The sequence below is a fragment of the Cercospora kikuchii genome (genome assembly GCF_019650295.1).
Source record: "Cercospora kikuchii DNA, contig_00003, whole genome shotgun sequence".
Lineage (NCBI taxonomy): Eukaryota > Fungi > Ascomycota > Dothideomycetes > Mycosphaerellales > Mycosphaerellaceae > Cercospora > Cercospora kikuchii.
The window spans coordinates 856,425-870,560 of NW_025408584.1; the positions used below are offsets into that span (position 1 = coordinate 856,425).

Consider the following 14,136-nt stretch of genomic DNA (forward strand, 5'->3'; position numbering starts at 1 on the left):
GCAGTACTTGGCTTCCAGGCTTCCCTACATGTACCTCTTCTACTGACTGATGTTGTCTCAGTTAGATAATACTGTCTTGACTCTGAACTGTATTGCTTTCTGCCTTCCTGATGACAAGTTCTTGTATCAGTTCGTCTAGATTTCCAATCAACCGTTCCATAAACCGCATGGACTCACTCAACGCCACTTTCAAGAAGAGGAACCAACTGCAGAACGAGAACAACTTAATCGAAAACGCATCCGCCTATCTTCCCATGAAGTGGAATCACTAGATGACCCGACAGGTGTTCCGAATACAACAGCAAAAAGCAAGAAACATACAGTCAAAATCATCCCACATCCATTCATGAAGCGCATGAATTCTCTCATTGATCATTTATCTTCATCTCATAAAGAAACTAATATCATCTCACTCTCCCTTCCCCTCCCCTCTCTCCATATCTCTAATCCCCCAATTCAACCCCATCCCCTTAAGCCCCCGCAGGAACATCCCCCCTCGCATACGCTCTAATCGGCGGCTCATTAGCAACCTTCTCCGGATAAGCCACAATCGCCGCTCCCGCAATAGGAATCAGCGCCTCCGTTGCCAAAATATCCGCCAACGTCAAACCGGGCGCAGCAAATTGCGAGCACGCAAGTGTCGTATCAATTCGATCCAATCTTCCAGGGCCGCCATTGACAATTGCATCTTTCGCCAAAGCGTACGCGAGAGAATTGTATAGTACACCTTCGTGATTAACGTTTGGTCCTCCTCCCGGCAAGAGTGCAGTGCAGACGTTCTGAATTTCGGTATTAGAAACGATATTCGGACCACCAAGAAGAGCGCCAGAAGCGTTGGGGTCTTGTTGCGGTTGGACGATTTCGTCGAAGATGCTGTAGATGTTTGTCGTGGGGACGTATGCAGAGTCTCCGCCGCGGTTGCGGAGGGTATTGATGAATGTGCTGTTGTAGTTTTGTTGTGCGACGGCTGGGACACAACCTGGGGTTGGGAAACCTGGACAGAGGATTTGAGCGAGGATTGTGCCGTGGTAGTCGCCTGAGATGCTGATTTTGTTGGCGACGTTGGGGCGGGTGGAGGGCCAGTACTTGAGGGCCCATTGGGCGTCGACGGAGCCGGCGGACCAGGAGACTGTGTTGACCTGGGAAAGAGTGTCAGTACTGATTGATTGGTAGAAAGCGAAGCATTGGATGAACGCACCTTGCGGTTTCCGCTGATACGAGAAATGTAGTTGATCGCATAAGCGACATACTCAGCCGCATTCTGGATATCGTCCAAGTTCTCAGCTGGCAAGTTCACGAATACCGGATCGGCAACATTCTGCTCGCGGAACAGCTTCGCAATGTTAGGCCCAAAGTTGGATCCTGCGCGCGCACCAGTGCCTGGGAGGAAGAGAACCGGTGGCTTGCGGCCATAAGTGTAGTCCGGAGGAATATAGATGGCTCGTCTGAGCTGCGATTCACTCAAGGAATATGGCGCATCGTTTGGACCGTTTCTTGGGTAGACAGGTGGGAAAGCTGGGCGCAGGTTGATGTTATTGGCGTTGCTCTCAATAGTATAGGCTTTGGCGATCGTGAGGAAATCTCCTGGGCCGGCAAGACCTCCGAGGAGAATCTCTGCTCCGTTCTGGAAGATATCTCGTGGATTGGTGGCAGCCAGCTTTTGCATCTGAGCAGCAAATTCTGGGATGCTAGAAGGACCTGGTGCTGGAACGATATTGGTCAAGATGGCTGTTGCGACAGTTGCACCAGCACTGAGACTTCGGAGAGCAGCATCGAGCTGGTTCTGGTTGGTGATGGGAGCATTCGTAGTTCCTTGTCGTGCTTCGATCTTTGCAGGCTCGTTCTCCGTTGGTGTTGGGCTTGCCAGCACAGTGGCTGCGAGGCAGACGCCTGCCAATGCCTTGATGATAGCCATTCTCTCGTCAATGGGAATATGACTGGGCGAAATTGTACAGTCGCACACAGAATCCCGACGAGTATATATCTTCAGAAGATGCAGTCAACATATACCACCACAACCGGCTCATCACACGTGTGATTCAAAGAGCCTCAACAATAGGCCCATGGTCTGGAGTGCATTAGCCACTTGCAACTATCAAATCATCTGCGTGATTTTCCTCTGTCCGTGGAGGCCGAGGCTTGTCGCTGTCTATAGTGCGTGATCGACATGCAGAAAAAGGCCACTATGGTTCTTCAGTCAAGTCCAGTGTAGTCACTAGCGGCTGAGGCAGTATACTTGAGTTTCTCGATCAGCAGGAACATAGCTCTGAGTTGCGTAGCATGAGGAAAGCAGTGCGACTGTGCGACCGCACCACGAGGCTTTGAGTTGGATCGCACAAGGCACTAGGGAACGAACCTGCCCATAGGTATGCACTGGTAGCGTCTGACAACAGAAGTACACATCTGTTTTGGCCTCAGCGTGGTTCACTTGTACTTCCTCTTTCGTCGCCAGCCCTTCTTCGTCGGAGTTCATCCTTGCCGGCATCCGAAGAACATGTCCACTTCCGGATGCCCTCAACAGAGCTTCAAAGTATTGCTTTGCCGAGTGCCTGGGTTGTCTTTCTTGGACGGGATGAAGATGCAGCCACTGACCAGTGATCGACATGGTAATGTCGTAGAAGCCGCGGTTCGAAGGCAAGTTCCATACATGAAGTATGTGATGGTGCGGGGCTCCCGCAAGCTTGGCCAAGATGCTTCATCAATTGTTATCAGATGCTCGCATTTTCGGAGATGATTGCACTGTATTGTCGTAGAAGGCAGATCAAGGCGCAGATTCCTTGAAAAGACCACAGTGGCAAAGTTCACCACCTTGTGCTATACCAGCGCGACTTCCCTGCAACGCAACTCCGCCCGAAATGCAACGAGCGAGTTACTGCCACCGCGCTGCTCAAGAACTAATGCGATACCACACGTCTCAGCACATCCAGATCATCGCATTCGTGGTCTCGAATTCTCTCGCAAACCGCGCAAAGCGTATTAATTTGGAATCTATGTCTGTACAGCTCAGTGATTCGTTTCTCTTTAATTCGTTAGTCGTCGCTTCCCTCCCTTCCGCGGGCTGGACTCCATCAAATCATGTAATTGCTCTATCGCCTTGGCCTCGTAGTAGTTCAAGGTACCATTATACAGCTTCGGAAGCACACGCCGAGAGTCTAAACAGATGTCAATGAAAGCCTCACAACAGGTGTAAGACGGAGGAAAACTTACTCGCATGGTCTTCTGCGAATTCCAATGATTCGGCGCCTTTCTTCTTCGCAGCGCTCACGGCATCTTCTAACAGTGCTGCTCCCACTCCTTTGTGTCGATATTTTAGTCGCACTGTCCATGCTCTTACGAAACCTTTCCATGCCTTCTTTTTCTTTGTTCGACTCTCTCCAGATACCCACTCAACGATCACCGTTCCTATTACTTCGTCTCCAAACTTCGTAACCAGAATATCCGCATCGCCTAACCAGTCGAAGTTGATATCTTCTGCAGCACGAATATACTCCTGCGTCGCATAGCGACATCCCGCCATGGCAGTCATCAAGATGCCCATACAAGTCAACGTCGTTGCGATCCAATCGTAGCGCGCATTCTGCATGTATCTCGCCAGAAAAGCCAGCGAGCCAACGACGACAGCCACATTGAGCGGATGCGACAGCAAAGCTCGGTTGGCTGCTTGCCGCTGCTGTGCCACACTGTCTGCCACCAACTTCAACGCCTCCCTCTTCTCGAACTCGTCAGTCGCAACATACGACGATAATTCGGGCACGCCTGCCAGCGGATTATCCTGCGGTAGAGGCGTGTCCGGAGCGTCCATGTCGACGGTGAGAACGGGACCAGCAAGAGGTGAGGGCGGCGGCAGCAAGGTTGTGGTCGATCCTCGCATGGAGTTTGGCGTGGAAAGTGGGCTTGCGGGTGGAGAGTCGTGTAACCTCAAATTCGTACGAAGCGAGGCGAAGAAAGCTGAAACCAAAGCCATTGTTAGAGATACTCCGTCATTCATACATCTTGTTCTGTCTCTTCGAACACCCAAGAAGAGGATTGAGAAAACGTCACGATAACAGCAAGGAGGATGGCAACGATATATATGATGTTATCATGCTCAACGGCGGCACAGCGCCAGTCCCGTGCTCATTGGAGAGCCAAGCTTGGAGGATTGGACTTGCGAAGCCTCGCGTGATGAGAGATACGAGCGGCGTGGAAAATCGAGAAAGGATGCTTACCAGCAGAGGTTTTGAGACCGGGGATGGAACTCGTGCTCACCAGCGTCTTTGCATGCTGTTCCTGATATCGTTGTCGCTGGAGCGAGATGCGGGTCGTTTCCTCCCTCGGCGCTAGTCTCAAAGGAGTGATGTAGCTTGTCGAGGCCGAGTAGATGTGTGCGTGAGGCTGCCAGGTGGTTGTGGTGGTGGTCGTAGAAGAGTAGCCCGCGTTGGCATGGTGGATGTCGAGAAAATGGCCTTTGGAGTGGAAGCGGCCCATGATCATCTCTGCATTCGCTTCCGGAAGCAGCAGAAATCTCGGATAGTCGGCTGGGGCGGCATCTATGGGCTGTAGGTGGAATCACTTTGAGGCCCTAGAGTTCAGTGCGTGTGGTCCTCGAGCAGCGAGCAGCGACAACGTGGGTATTTGAGTGGTAAGGAAGCGGCACAGGTGGTCAACTAGAAAAGGGCGCAATTGGAGGCGGCTGGACGTTTGGCGGCGTCCGTCGGATGGGGCCTCGATCAGCGCCAGACTTTGCAAAGAAAAGCCATATGCATGCAGCGCGCGAAAACGGCTGGTCGTGTGGACGAGGGGAGGAAAGAACGACGACGGGCGTGCGGTTGGCGCCTTCTTGTTTTCTGAGCCGCGCGCTGCTGGATGTGTTGCAAGAGGAGGGACTCCCTATTCCCGACTGCTTATCGCTGGCGCAATGCATCATCATCGGCCGCATTCGCCGCATGGGAGCTCTCCTTCTGCAACACGCAACACGCACGACGCACGCGCACGATTTGATAACGGACAGAAGAGAGTGGACGAAAAGGCTGGTCGGTGCGCAGCCAATCGACACGGGCGATTCGCTTGTGCATCCCAGCAACACATCATCACCACGACAGCCGGCGTGCAGGCCTCTCGACGATCGCTGCCCACACCACCTCACCTCAACTTCGCCCGTCCGTTTCAAGCGTTGCAGCCAAGCATGACTTGACGTATGGGTGTGAAACACAACACACATCGTCCCCTCGCAGGTCATCATCGTCGTCGTGTACGAGCAGCCGGTGGGCGGAAATCTTCTCGAATCACGATGCGCTGCAAATCCAGAGCTCTCACGCGCCATCCTTCCTGCTCGGCCACGCCGTCGGGTGAAGTCACACATGACACTCTGCAAAGGGCAAAGAAGCTGCACTTCTGAAACACGCTGGCTGAAGCACAATGACAGCTACTTCCTACCTGCTCACCTATTGAACCTCGAGGGATCTGCCGAAGCATGCGTAAGGCTCCGGCCATTGGTTCGTGTAGGCCCGGTCGAGGAGGTGTTGGTCATGTTGCTCACTCCCATCATCTTTTGCATCAGTCTGTGGTTGAGGATTCCATCGCTTCTTTTTGCCCATGATGGACGTTCCACTCTGCACATCCAATGCAGAATGCAGTACTAATCAGCGCCATGTCCACGACAAGCTTTTCCACTCCGCTCTCCGCCAAGCCTACCCATATCTATCCTATCAACACGCGCACTTCTCTCCCTCGACCTAGGGATAGGATTCGGTACTTTGTGACTCCAACAGATAGCTCACACCCGATCCTCGTACAGCACTGCAAGCAACGACTCGCTATCAATGCAGCTCCCCCAATCCATCCAACACTCTCATGTGAAACGAGACGAAACGAGCAAGGCTGGCATGATCGTCTCGCGCAACAGCTCTGTATCTGTATCATGCATATCATACGCCGCACGGAAGCTTTCCAGCGTCTAGGCCCTTCAGCCCATTGGTGCTGATAGCACGCCACGGCAGCTTCCAGCTACCTAGCTCCAGCTATGGGATTTGCACGTTGTCTTGTGCCACATACTCGCGCAAGCATCATAGAATATTGCTCAACAAAGATCGCCATCAAATGTTGCCAACGGGGAACAACACCTAACAACATGTCCACGATCACTGAAGCAACAAACATCATCTCTAAAGTCTCGTCCGAAAGCGGACACTGCAAATGACACCTTGGCAACATCCCAATCCAAACTGCATCGTATAGTAAAATGCTCAAAAACGCTCCAGCTCACACATCCTTGCAACAGCCACTGTACGGCAACGATTCCGACATCATCCTCTTCATGATGAGCACAACTCAACCACACGCTCGCCTTGGAACACCAACCACCATTTCATCAACAGCACGCCTTATCACGCCAAGCTATGCAAGAATCCATCTACACACAGTACGTGTACTTCGTGCTCCCCACATTCGTGCCACGTGCAAGTAGTCTCTGTTGCACAGCATAATCTACAGACCAGACCCGAACGCTCAGACTCACCAAAACCATACAAATGCTAAGAAAAACGTTGGATGCCAACAACAAGTCACACACCAACAAACAACACCCGATCATTTCCAGAATCACAGAGCACCAATTTCCTCGAGCATGTCGTGGACTTCTGACCTTTCTGTTCGCATTCTTTTCTTTTTACATTCGCTGCATGAAAAAACACAACATCACATAATTCCACCCTCTCCTGCCTCTTCGCATTTCTCGACCATCTCCTACTTCACTCCCCATCTCTCCGCATTACCCAACCCATTGCAAAACACATGCATCACCGGCCGTCGCTCCGTAGTTCATAATCCCATCGCTTTGCATCCGTCATCGCGTCTCAAACTTTGTCTCAAAAAGCGGAGTGTAGAGTCCTTCTCTCCCAGTCCCAAAAACGCACGCAAAAAGCTTCCTTCCTTTCTCTGAATCCTCAATCTTCACAATCTGGCAAAAGCGGCCCAGGAACAAATACTTGCTTTCCTCCTTACAACAGCTCAAAAGTGATTGCAAAAATAATCAATCTGTTGCGAGACGCCGCCGTTCTTTTGCTTCGCTGTTGTTGAAGCTCAGCCAATTTCGCGGAAAAAAAAAATAATATAAACAAGAATTTTTGGGTCATTCTCTCTTCCACTCCAACTGCTTGAGTCGGAGGTGTGGTGTGACTGCTGCCCTTTCCAGAGCGCAGTCATGCGTCTGCTCATCAGAGTAAGCCTTGGAAGTAAGCGCATCATCGACCACGGCCGGAATAGGCAAACCGGTGAAAGCTGCGCGCTTGTCTGATCCAAGCACGGTCACAATCATCGTTTTCATATGCGTGCTGTACGCTCACCCACTCGCATTGCTCGGTTGCAGTGCATGTGTATGATTAGGCGCCTTGATGATCACGCCATTCTCTTCTTGTCGACACACGAGCGCATTTGACACCCACGGATCAGCCAAGATCTCGTCCATTGTCGCTCGCTTCGCCGGATCCAGCTCGAGCATGCGGCCGATGATGTGCCTCGTCTCTCGTGGGAGTAGTCGCAGCAATCTGATGGGCCCCTTGATTGTCGGCTGCTCAGAGGTCGAAGTCCTGCTGGCAGGAGCACTCTCCGCTGTCGATTCCCGGTGATGATGGTGGTGATGATGTTTGTGGTCCTTGTGGCCATCATTCCCGTCTTCGTCGTTCCCACTAGGATTACGCGAAGGCGGAGCTGTCGCCGCTTTCGAAGCCACGGATCGTCGGTGTTGGTCCAGCAGCTTGTCTTGATCAGGGTCTGGCGGCGAGACAAACAGTCTGTAGCTGTTGTCCGACAGTCTGGGAGCTTTCCATGGAAACCTGCGGAGCGTCATACAACAGAAGATGATGGCTATTGACCAGATATCGGCTGGACGAGGATCGTATCGTGAGTGATCATATACCTCAGGCGCAAGGTAGGGATCAGATCCAACAACACCTGAAGCAAGTTAGCTTTTGCGCATCAATATCGCGGCCGTTGTGCACTCACCTGTTGCCAACACGACCTCCTCCTCAAACGGATATCTGAACACCACTGCAGAACCGAAATCGATCAACTTCATGATGCCGTGTTCGTTAATCACAACATTATCCAGTTTCAGATCTCGGTGGGCCAGACCCATGCTGTGCAGGTAAAGCACACCACTCAGAATCTGCAGTGTCGAGCACGTCACCTCCTCTCGTCCCATCTTTCCGGTCATGACCGTCGCGAAAAGATCGAATGGCGCATACTCCATCACCTCGTACCACTTCCCCTTCTCTTGCACGATATCAATCGTCTCGATGACGTTTCCGTGGTGCAAGGTGGAACCGATACAGAACTCGGCCGTGACTTTCTTGTTGTACTCTCGTTCAGATTCGTAAGCGTGTCGGTCGCGGAATTGCTTCACGGCGAAGACTGTTCCATCGCCGCTTCTCTTCATCAATCGCACAGATCCTCCGGCTCCAGAGCCCAGCATCTTGCCAAATTTGCCATACTTGGACTGAATGCCGTGATCATCCGCGAACGGTACGCTGGGGCCATCGCCAGTAGTACTGCGCGAGGGTGTCTTCGTTCCGTCCTTTGAGCCTCTGTGTGAGTCCTTCTCCTCCTTGTCATGCTTGTCCTTTCCGCCAAACTTGAAGAATCTTTTGAGATTCGACTTGGAACTCGAATGCGAATGACCCTTCTCCACGAGTGTGGATGAGCTATCGTTGCTGCTATGATCCTTCTTCCCGCCAAAGAAGCTCGATCGCTTGCTGCTGTTGTCGTCCGCTAATGCGTGCTTTGTTTGGTCTAATGTCGTACCTGATCCCGATCGTGCCATGGGCATCGGGTTCGCGGCGCCAGGCACAGCGGGCAGAGACGGACCAGTACCGGAAGTTGTGAAACCGACAGATGGATCTCTGTCGCCGAATCTGAAGCTGTTTCTCTTCGACTGGCCGCTCTCTGATTGTGCTAGCTGTGATTGACGTAGGCCTTGCGGCTTTCCCTCTGAGGGAGTAAAGGGCCGCGGAGTGCCGGGAGCAGTGCTCGCAGGGGTGCCATTAGGGGAAGCGTCCTTTGACGTAGGCTGTGAGTCGCCGGAAGGACCAATGGAGTGAGATGGTTGTTGCTTTGGATGACTTGAGACGGGACCGGCGATATTCTCGTTCCGTGCTGGCGATGCTGACCGCTGAGGAGTCATGATATCACCAGGCGGCCGCACGGCGGGGGCGCTTGTGGGAGCTCTGCCGCCATCTCGAGAGCGACTGGCAGCTGGAGTCAGCGGCGGTGAGTGCACAGCAGACGTCGGCGGTGATGGCTTGGGGGAGGCCTCTACGGAGCCTGAGGCAAATCGCCGGGAGGGAGTCGCGGAGCCCGAAGGGACCTGTTTGCGGAGGCGTGCCGTCAGCTTCCTGAGCCACGACCATTTCATAGCACGCTAGGTGGATGGAGAGATCAGAGTTCAGAGGAAAGAGGAGATGTGTGCTTACTCGTGACACTGGTTGCGAGCCGGGCAGGGATAGCGGCTCGAAAGCATGATGCTGCATACGCGACGACTGGATGTTGTTCTGCAGCGTATTTCGCAGTTGTGCCAACTCTTGTTGCGCGTCGGGATGAAGGTCGTCCCGTTGCTGTGCGCGCTGGACGTCTTTCAGGTCGGCGTCAGTGGGCTGACTTGGGCTTCCCTGCAAGCTGCCCTGCACTTGGGCGTGCTGCTCGGCGGCATCGGCCTTGAAAGCTCGTTTGATCGAGTTCATGGCGCTTTCGGGCTCGGATAAGGTTGTCTAAGGTTGTTTCTGGTGGTGTGCCTGCACAGGCACGGGATATGGGCTCCCAGCGCCAGTCCACGTCCAACGGGCGGCCTCTGAGTGCGCTGGCGGTCGACGCCCGGCGGTGGTGTGCCTGCTGCGCAGCTGTAGCGCTGCTGTTTGGCTGGCTTTTTCCCGGTCTCGGCGGGCGCGTTCAATGGCGGTGTCGAGTCGAGCTCAACCTGGTCCGGCGATCGTGGGTAGGGCGGCAGTCGTGTGCGCGCGCGGGAGGATGATGTCCAGAAGGGCAAGTGTGCTTTTTGCAGCGACGGAGGCTGTATCTCTACCGAGGCGTGAGCGCGGCGGCGGATGGATGGCGCGGGTGGACTCTGACTCTGGAGTCTGAGAGTGATGACAGAGCGTGCTCCCCGCCAAATGAACGACGTCGGCGAACAAGCTCTCAGCAAGCAAAAGTTTCCAGCTCCTCCGGATGAGCCACACGTGCTGCAACGGCGATCGATGGCTTGCAGGGCGTGCGTGTCAGCTTATACGACCGTAACAATGCGCGGTGGATGTTGGATGCGTCGAGGTGAGGGGGAGACAGCGAGGAAAAGATGTCTTCCCGCCGCCCTTCCACGAGCAGATAGACTTCAGAGAAGACCCACGTAGTGATGGTTGATCATCTGTCATCGGCGGCCACAGTTCGGGAGGCTCAATTTGGTAGTTCCAGAAATCTCAGAGGCAACAAAGATATCTCCCCTCTCTCCCTGCAGCTCTCTGTGCGACACGTCGTCGCTTCTTGTTCGCTCTCACCCACGCGCTTCGAACAAAGCATCCCACGACTTCCGCTTCTTCAACCACGAGCTGAGGCTGAGGTCCTTCGTGTCGCTGCGACAGTCCCATCCATCGCCCCTCGGTTGGGACCACGGGCCACGACGGCAGCCTGTGACAGAGCGAAATTTCCCTCCGGTTTTTCACCTCGCTCAACCCGATCACTCTTCGCAAGAGAGACACACGCCGCTTGCGCGTAGTTGCCGCGTACACGTGCTGGGCGCTTTTGCGACCACGACGCAGGGACTCTCTGCTCTCTCAACGCATGGTCTGGCCGTACTGGTGTACTACTATTCTCGGAACCTGTCACCCCTACTGGACTGCACGCGCGTTTTGTGTACCTGGCACTAGAGGCTTGATTCTCGCCTCAAGCGGCAGGAATGCCCGTTGGTGGTCGTACCGCCTTGGCTACAGCGATCCCATTGAGCCTCTCAACTGTCACAATGGGATCTGGTTGAGGCTGTACTACGTTGGACGTGTTGGAGACAGGTGCCACAGGTGCTAGTGGTGATCGCGAAGTCGTGCAGGCTGACTGTACATATGCGACTCATATTGTGCATCCTTTGTCGCCATTGTGCTCTTCATCACTGTGGTTCTCTCGACCATGGAACGCCGTACATGTCTGGAGGCACCCCTCTAGGCGGCAATCACACCGTTACCCACAATCTCGCAATGACAGCCAAGTTGGTTTAGTGAAACGTGCAGTACCGTCATAAAGGACGCTACATTGTGAGCTACTGTTACGCTCAATACATTCGGACATGCGAGACCGATAGCCATGCTTGCTATGCAACGCCAGTACCCAGCAACCTGAACTCCACCTCCACTTCATAACGCCCAAAGCAACAGATCTGCATAAGACCCTCTTCCCCAGATTGCTCTATCACTCTCCCCACTACGTCTCAATAAACCTTGAGCTCATCAACTCATCCACATGCGCACGCTGGCTCTTTGTGACCCCGCCATCCATCTCCTTCAACAGCACGGCTAGAACTTCAATCGGTGGCTCCAAGCCCAGCATGTTCGCTCTCTTCCATCTCTTCAACCTCGCAATGCCGATACAAGGCCCGTAATGACTCTGCATGTCCCACTCTCGTAGAATCTTCTCATGTAAGCTCAGGTCTTCCTGGTGTACTCTCGGTGCCTTGCGCTCTTGCTCCTTTGCTCTCCAATATCGATTGATCTGCGTCTGCGGAATTTTGCGGGCTCGAGTCTCTTCGTCCCCGAGCCAGCCGTCGTTGTTGGTCCCGCTAGTGGCGCCGAGCGAAGACTCTGGAGCGGTTCCGCCGAGAACGTCTGAGGTCTTGGAAGCGACAGTGTCAAGAGCGTCTGCTTCTTCCTCAGCTTGTTGCTGAATAGCCTTTTCTGCTGTCGTGGGTTCTGCAAGCTCTGGTTCCGGGTCCTCGACTTTGACATCTTGCGCTTCAGGCGCAACGAGATCTTCTAGTAATGCGGTATCTTTCTTGCTCGATTTCGCGGCTCGAGGCGATTGCGCTTTGGTGACTTTGTTGCCCTTGTTGTTCTTGCCGTGGAAAGAGAGTGTCTGCTGTTGCGAATTGGTGCGCTGTGGGCCAGCGCTGCGCGGCGCGGTTGATCGACGTTTGGGAGGCATGCTGGCGATAGGATGCGCTCGGTATAATTGTGCTGTGCTATCGTTTGGTGGTTGCAGATATGCGGTGCATTCAACTGTGACGTTCTAGAAGAGAACCAGGGACGGGTGAATGGTCAGTGCTTCACGCTCACGTCACCAGGGAAACCGCGAACGCGTTCTGTGACGCGTGGGGCAGGCGCGTGGAGTTAGAGTGGTATCTTGGCATCGATACGAACATCATAGGTGACTCTTCATGTTGCTCTCGCCCTATGCATTCGCCATGGACAACACGTTCCACACAGAGCGCCTGGGCTTCCGAACCATAGAAGAAACTGATGACGCATTCATCTTGCACCTTCATCAAGATTCGGAAATTGACCAGAACACTGGTTTGTGGCTACCAATACCCTTCAGCAAAGACAATGCAAAGAAACGACGCGAGCAGTTGATCACAAAATGCATGCTATCCGCAATAAAATACCTCCCTGCTACCGATGGTGACGAAAGGTCAAATGGCACGTCTATCGGCATGTTGTCGATCAGAGACAACAACGTAGAAAACGGACGTTTCCTGCGCCATGTGAGTCTGGGCATAATGATTGATCGCGAGCACTGGGGCAAAGGCTACGGGAGAGAAGCTGTCAACTGGGCTTTGAACTGGGCTTTCCGTCGCGCCGCAATGCACAAAGTCAGCTTGAGAGTTTGCGGGTACAATGCGAACGCCATCAAACTGTATGAAAGTATGGGCTTCGTGCTCGAAGGGAAGTTGAGAGATGAGGTTTGGCATGATGGGAGGTTCTGGGATTATTACGCTTACTCGATGCTAGAACGAGAGTGGCGACGACTTTACGGCCAAGAGGAGAAGGATGAGAAAGTCTAAGCGCGAGATCCTGGGCGTTGTTCGACAAATGGATGCATACAGATCCAGAACGCGTTGGTCCCTCTTACATGAGGACTCCAGTTCGATCTGGCTGATGCTGACCAAGCCCAAGAAGTCGCACTCTGGGATGCACAAACTCATCTAGACGCCTCCAAGCTCGGAGCTACAAGTGAACACTCTCATTCCAGTTGCCGTCTGAATGTTCGTCGTGCAGGTGAAATCATCTCCCGAGTCCCTCGTGCAAGTTCCGCCATTCGGACCACCACTTGCCTCTTCCAGAACATATCCACGATCCTCTGTTCAAGTGAATTAGCAAGGTAGCTCATGACAACCCATCCGAAGAGCAGTGAATACTTACTGTAAATGGTGTAGTGTCCCCATCCATCGATGTTCAGCTCCAGCTCCTCGATATCATAGTCTGCGATCGGAACTGCTGTGTCGGCAATCTTGTAACGGGTTCCGCCACTGGACGCGTCGTCTGTGACGCTGATGGGAATTGCATTGCCGACGTCGTTGCAGTCTGGCTCGCCACCGAAGACGAAGGTGTGCTCAGTCACGCCTTGTTCGATGTTGAAGATGTCGACCAGCTGAGAGCAGCATATGTCAGTGGTGTGCTCGGGCTACCGAGGAGAAGGGATTCATCGTTTCGCTCACGTAGATTTGGAAATCTGCTTTCGCGAGGACAGCGAGCCCTGCGATGGCGACGCTGATGGGTGAGGAGAAATGCATGGTGATTCTGGTTTTGAAGGAGGTCTTGTAAAATATCGTTGAAAGACAGCTCTTGTCTGATCGACGTTGTAGATTGCTGACTTGTTGTTCTAGATACTGTGTGCAGACAAGCCCGTACTTATATTCCAAGAGCATGCTCACCTCGACCACCAACCGCCTCATCGATCGATGATCTCAAAACCAACATCAATCCTCTTTCCACTTCTCAATTCAAGCCGAAAGCCAATGACGCACCAGTGTCCATCACGTTGCATCTCAGAGCTCGTATTGAGCAATACAGGATTCGTTGCACATTAGTCTCTCTTCACACTAAGTCTAGTGCGTATGTGGGCAAGGATACGTGACTCCACAGTATAGACCCACATATTCCTTCTCATATCTATATAATCCCTCGCCAAGGA

The 14,136-nt window shown here is 53.2% G+C and overlaps 6 protein-coding genes across 6 annotated transcripts; 1 reads left to right on the forward strand and 5 right to left on the reverse strand.

Moving 5' to 3' along the window:
- Positions 1-470: 470 nt before the first annotated feature.
- On the reverse strand, positions 471-1,915 carry CKM354_000473500 (uncharacterized protein; the record flags this gene model as incomplete). Its single annotated transcript, XM_044799983.1, has 2 exons — positions 471-1,139; positions 1,199-1,915. The coding sequence occupies 2 exons, from the start codon at positions 1,913-1,915 to the stop codon at positions 471-473; spliced, it is 1,386 nt and encodes a 461-aa protein (XP_044655918.1).
- A 1,106-nt stretch (positions 1,916-3,021) lies between these two features.
- Positions 3,022-4,473, reverse strand: CKM354_000473600 (uncharacterized protein; the record flags this gene model as incomplete). Its single annotated transcript, XM_044799984.1, has 3 exons — positions 3,022-3,152; positions 3,208-3,948; positions 4,209-4,473. The coding sequence occupies 3 exons, from the start codon at positions 4,471-4,473 to the stop codon at positions 3,022-3,024; spliced, it is 1,137 nt and encodes a 378-aa protein (XP_044655919.1).
- A 2,845-nt stretch (positions 4,474-7,318) lies between these two features.
- On the reverse strand, positions 7,319-9,713 carry CKM354_000473700 (uncharacterized protein; the record flags this gene model as incomplete). Its single annotated transcript, XM_044799985.1, has 3 exons — positions 7,319-7,929; positions 7,981-9,340; positions 9,447-9,713. 3 exons carry the CDS (start codon positions 9,711-9,713, stop codon positions 7,319-7,321), a joined length of 2,238 nt encoding a protein of 745 aa, XP_044655920.1.
- Positions 9,714-11,430: 1,717 nt separating this feature from the next.
- CKM354_000473800 (uncharacterized protein) lies at positions 11,431-12,147 on the reverse strand (the record flags this gene model as incomplete). The annotated part of the gene is made up of 1 exon (XM_044799986.1): positions 11,431-12,147. The coding sequence occupies one exon, from the start codon at positions 12,145-12,147 to the stop codon at positions 11,431-11,433; it is 717 nt and encodes a 238-aa protein (XP_044655921.1).
- A 508-nt stretch (positions 12,148-12,655) lies between these two features.
- On the forward strand, positions 12,656-13,006 carry CKM354_000473900 (uncharacterized protein; the record flags this gene model as incomplete). The annotated part of the gene is made up of 1 exon (XM_044799987.1): positions 12,656-13,006. One exon carries the CDS (start codon positions 12,656-12,658, stop codon positions 13,004-13,006), a length of 351 nt encoding a protein of 116 aa, XP_044655922.1.
- Positions 13,007-13,147: 141 nt separating this feature from the next.
- Positions 13,148-13,735, reverse strand: CKM354_000474000 (uncharacterized protein; the record flags this gene model as incomplete). Its single annotated transcript, XM_044799988.1, has 3 exons — positions 13,148-13,302; positions 13,365-13,593; positions 13,661-13,735. 3 exons carry the CDS (start codon positions 13,733-13,735, stop codon positions 13,148-13,150), a joined length of 459 nt encoding a protein of 152 aa, XP_044655923.1.
- Between the last annotated feature and the right edge of the window lie 401 nt (positions 13,736-14,136).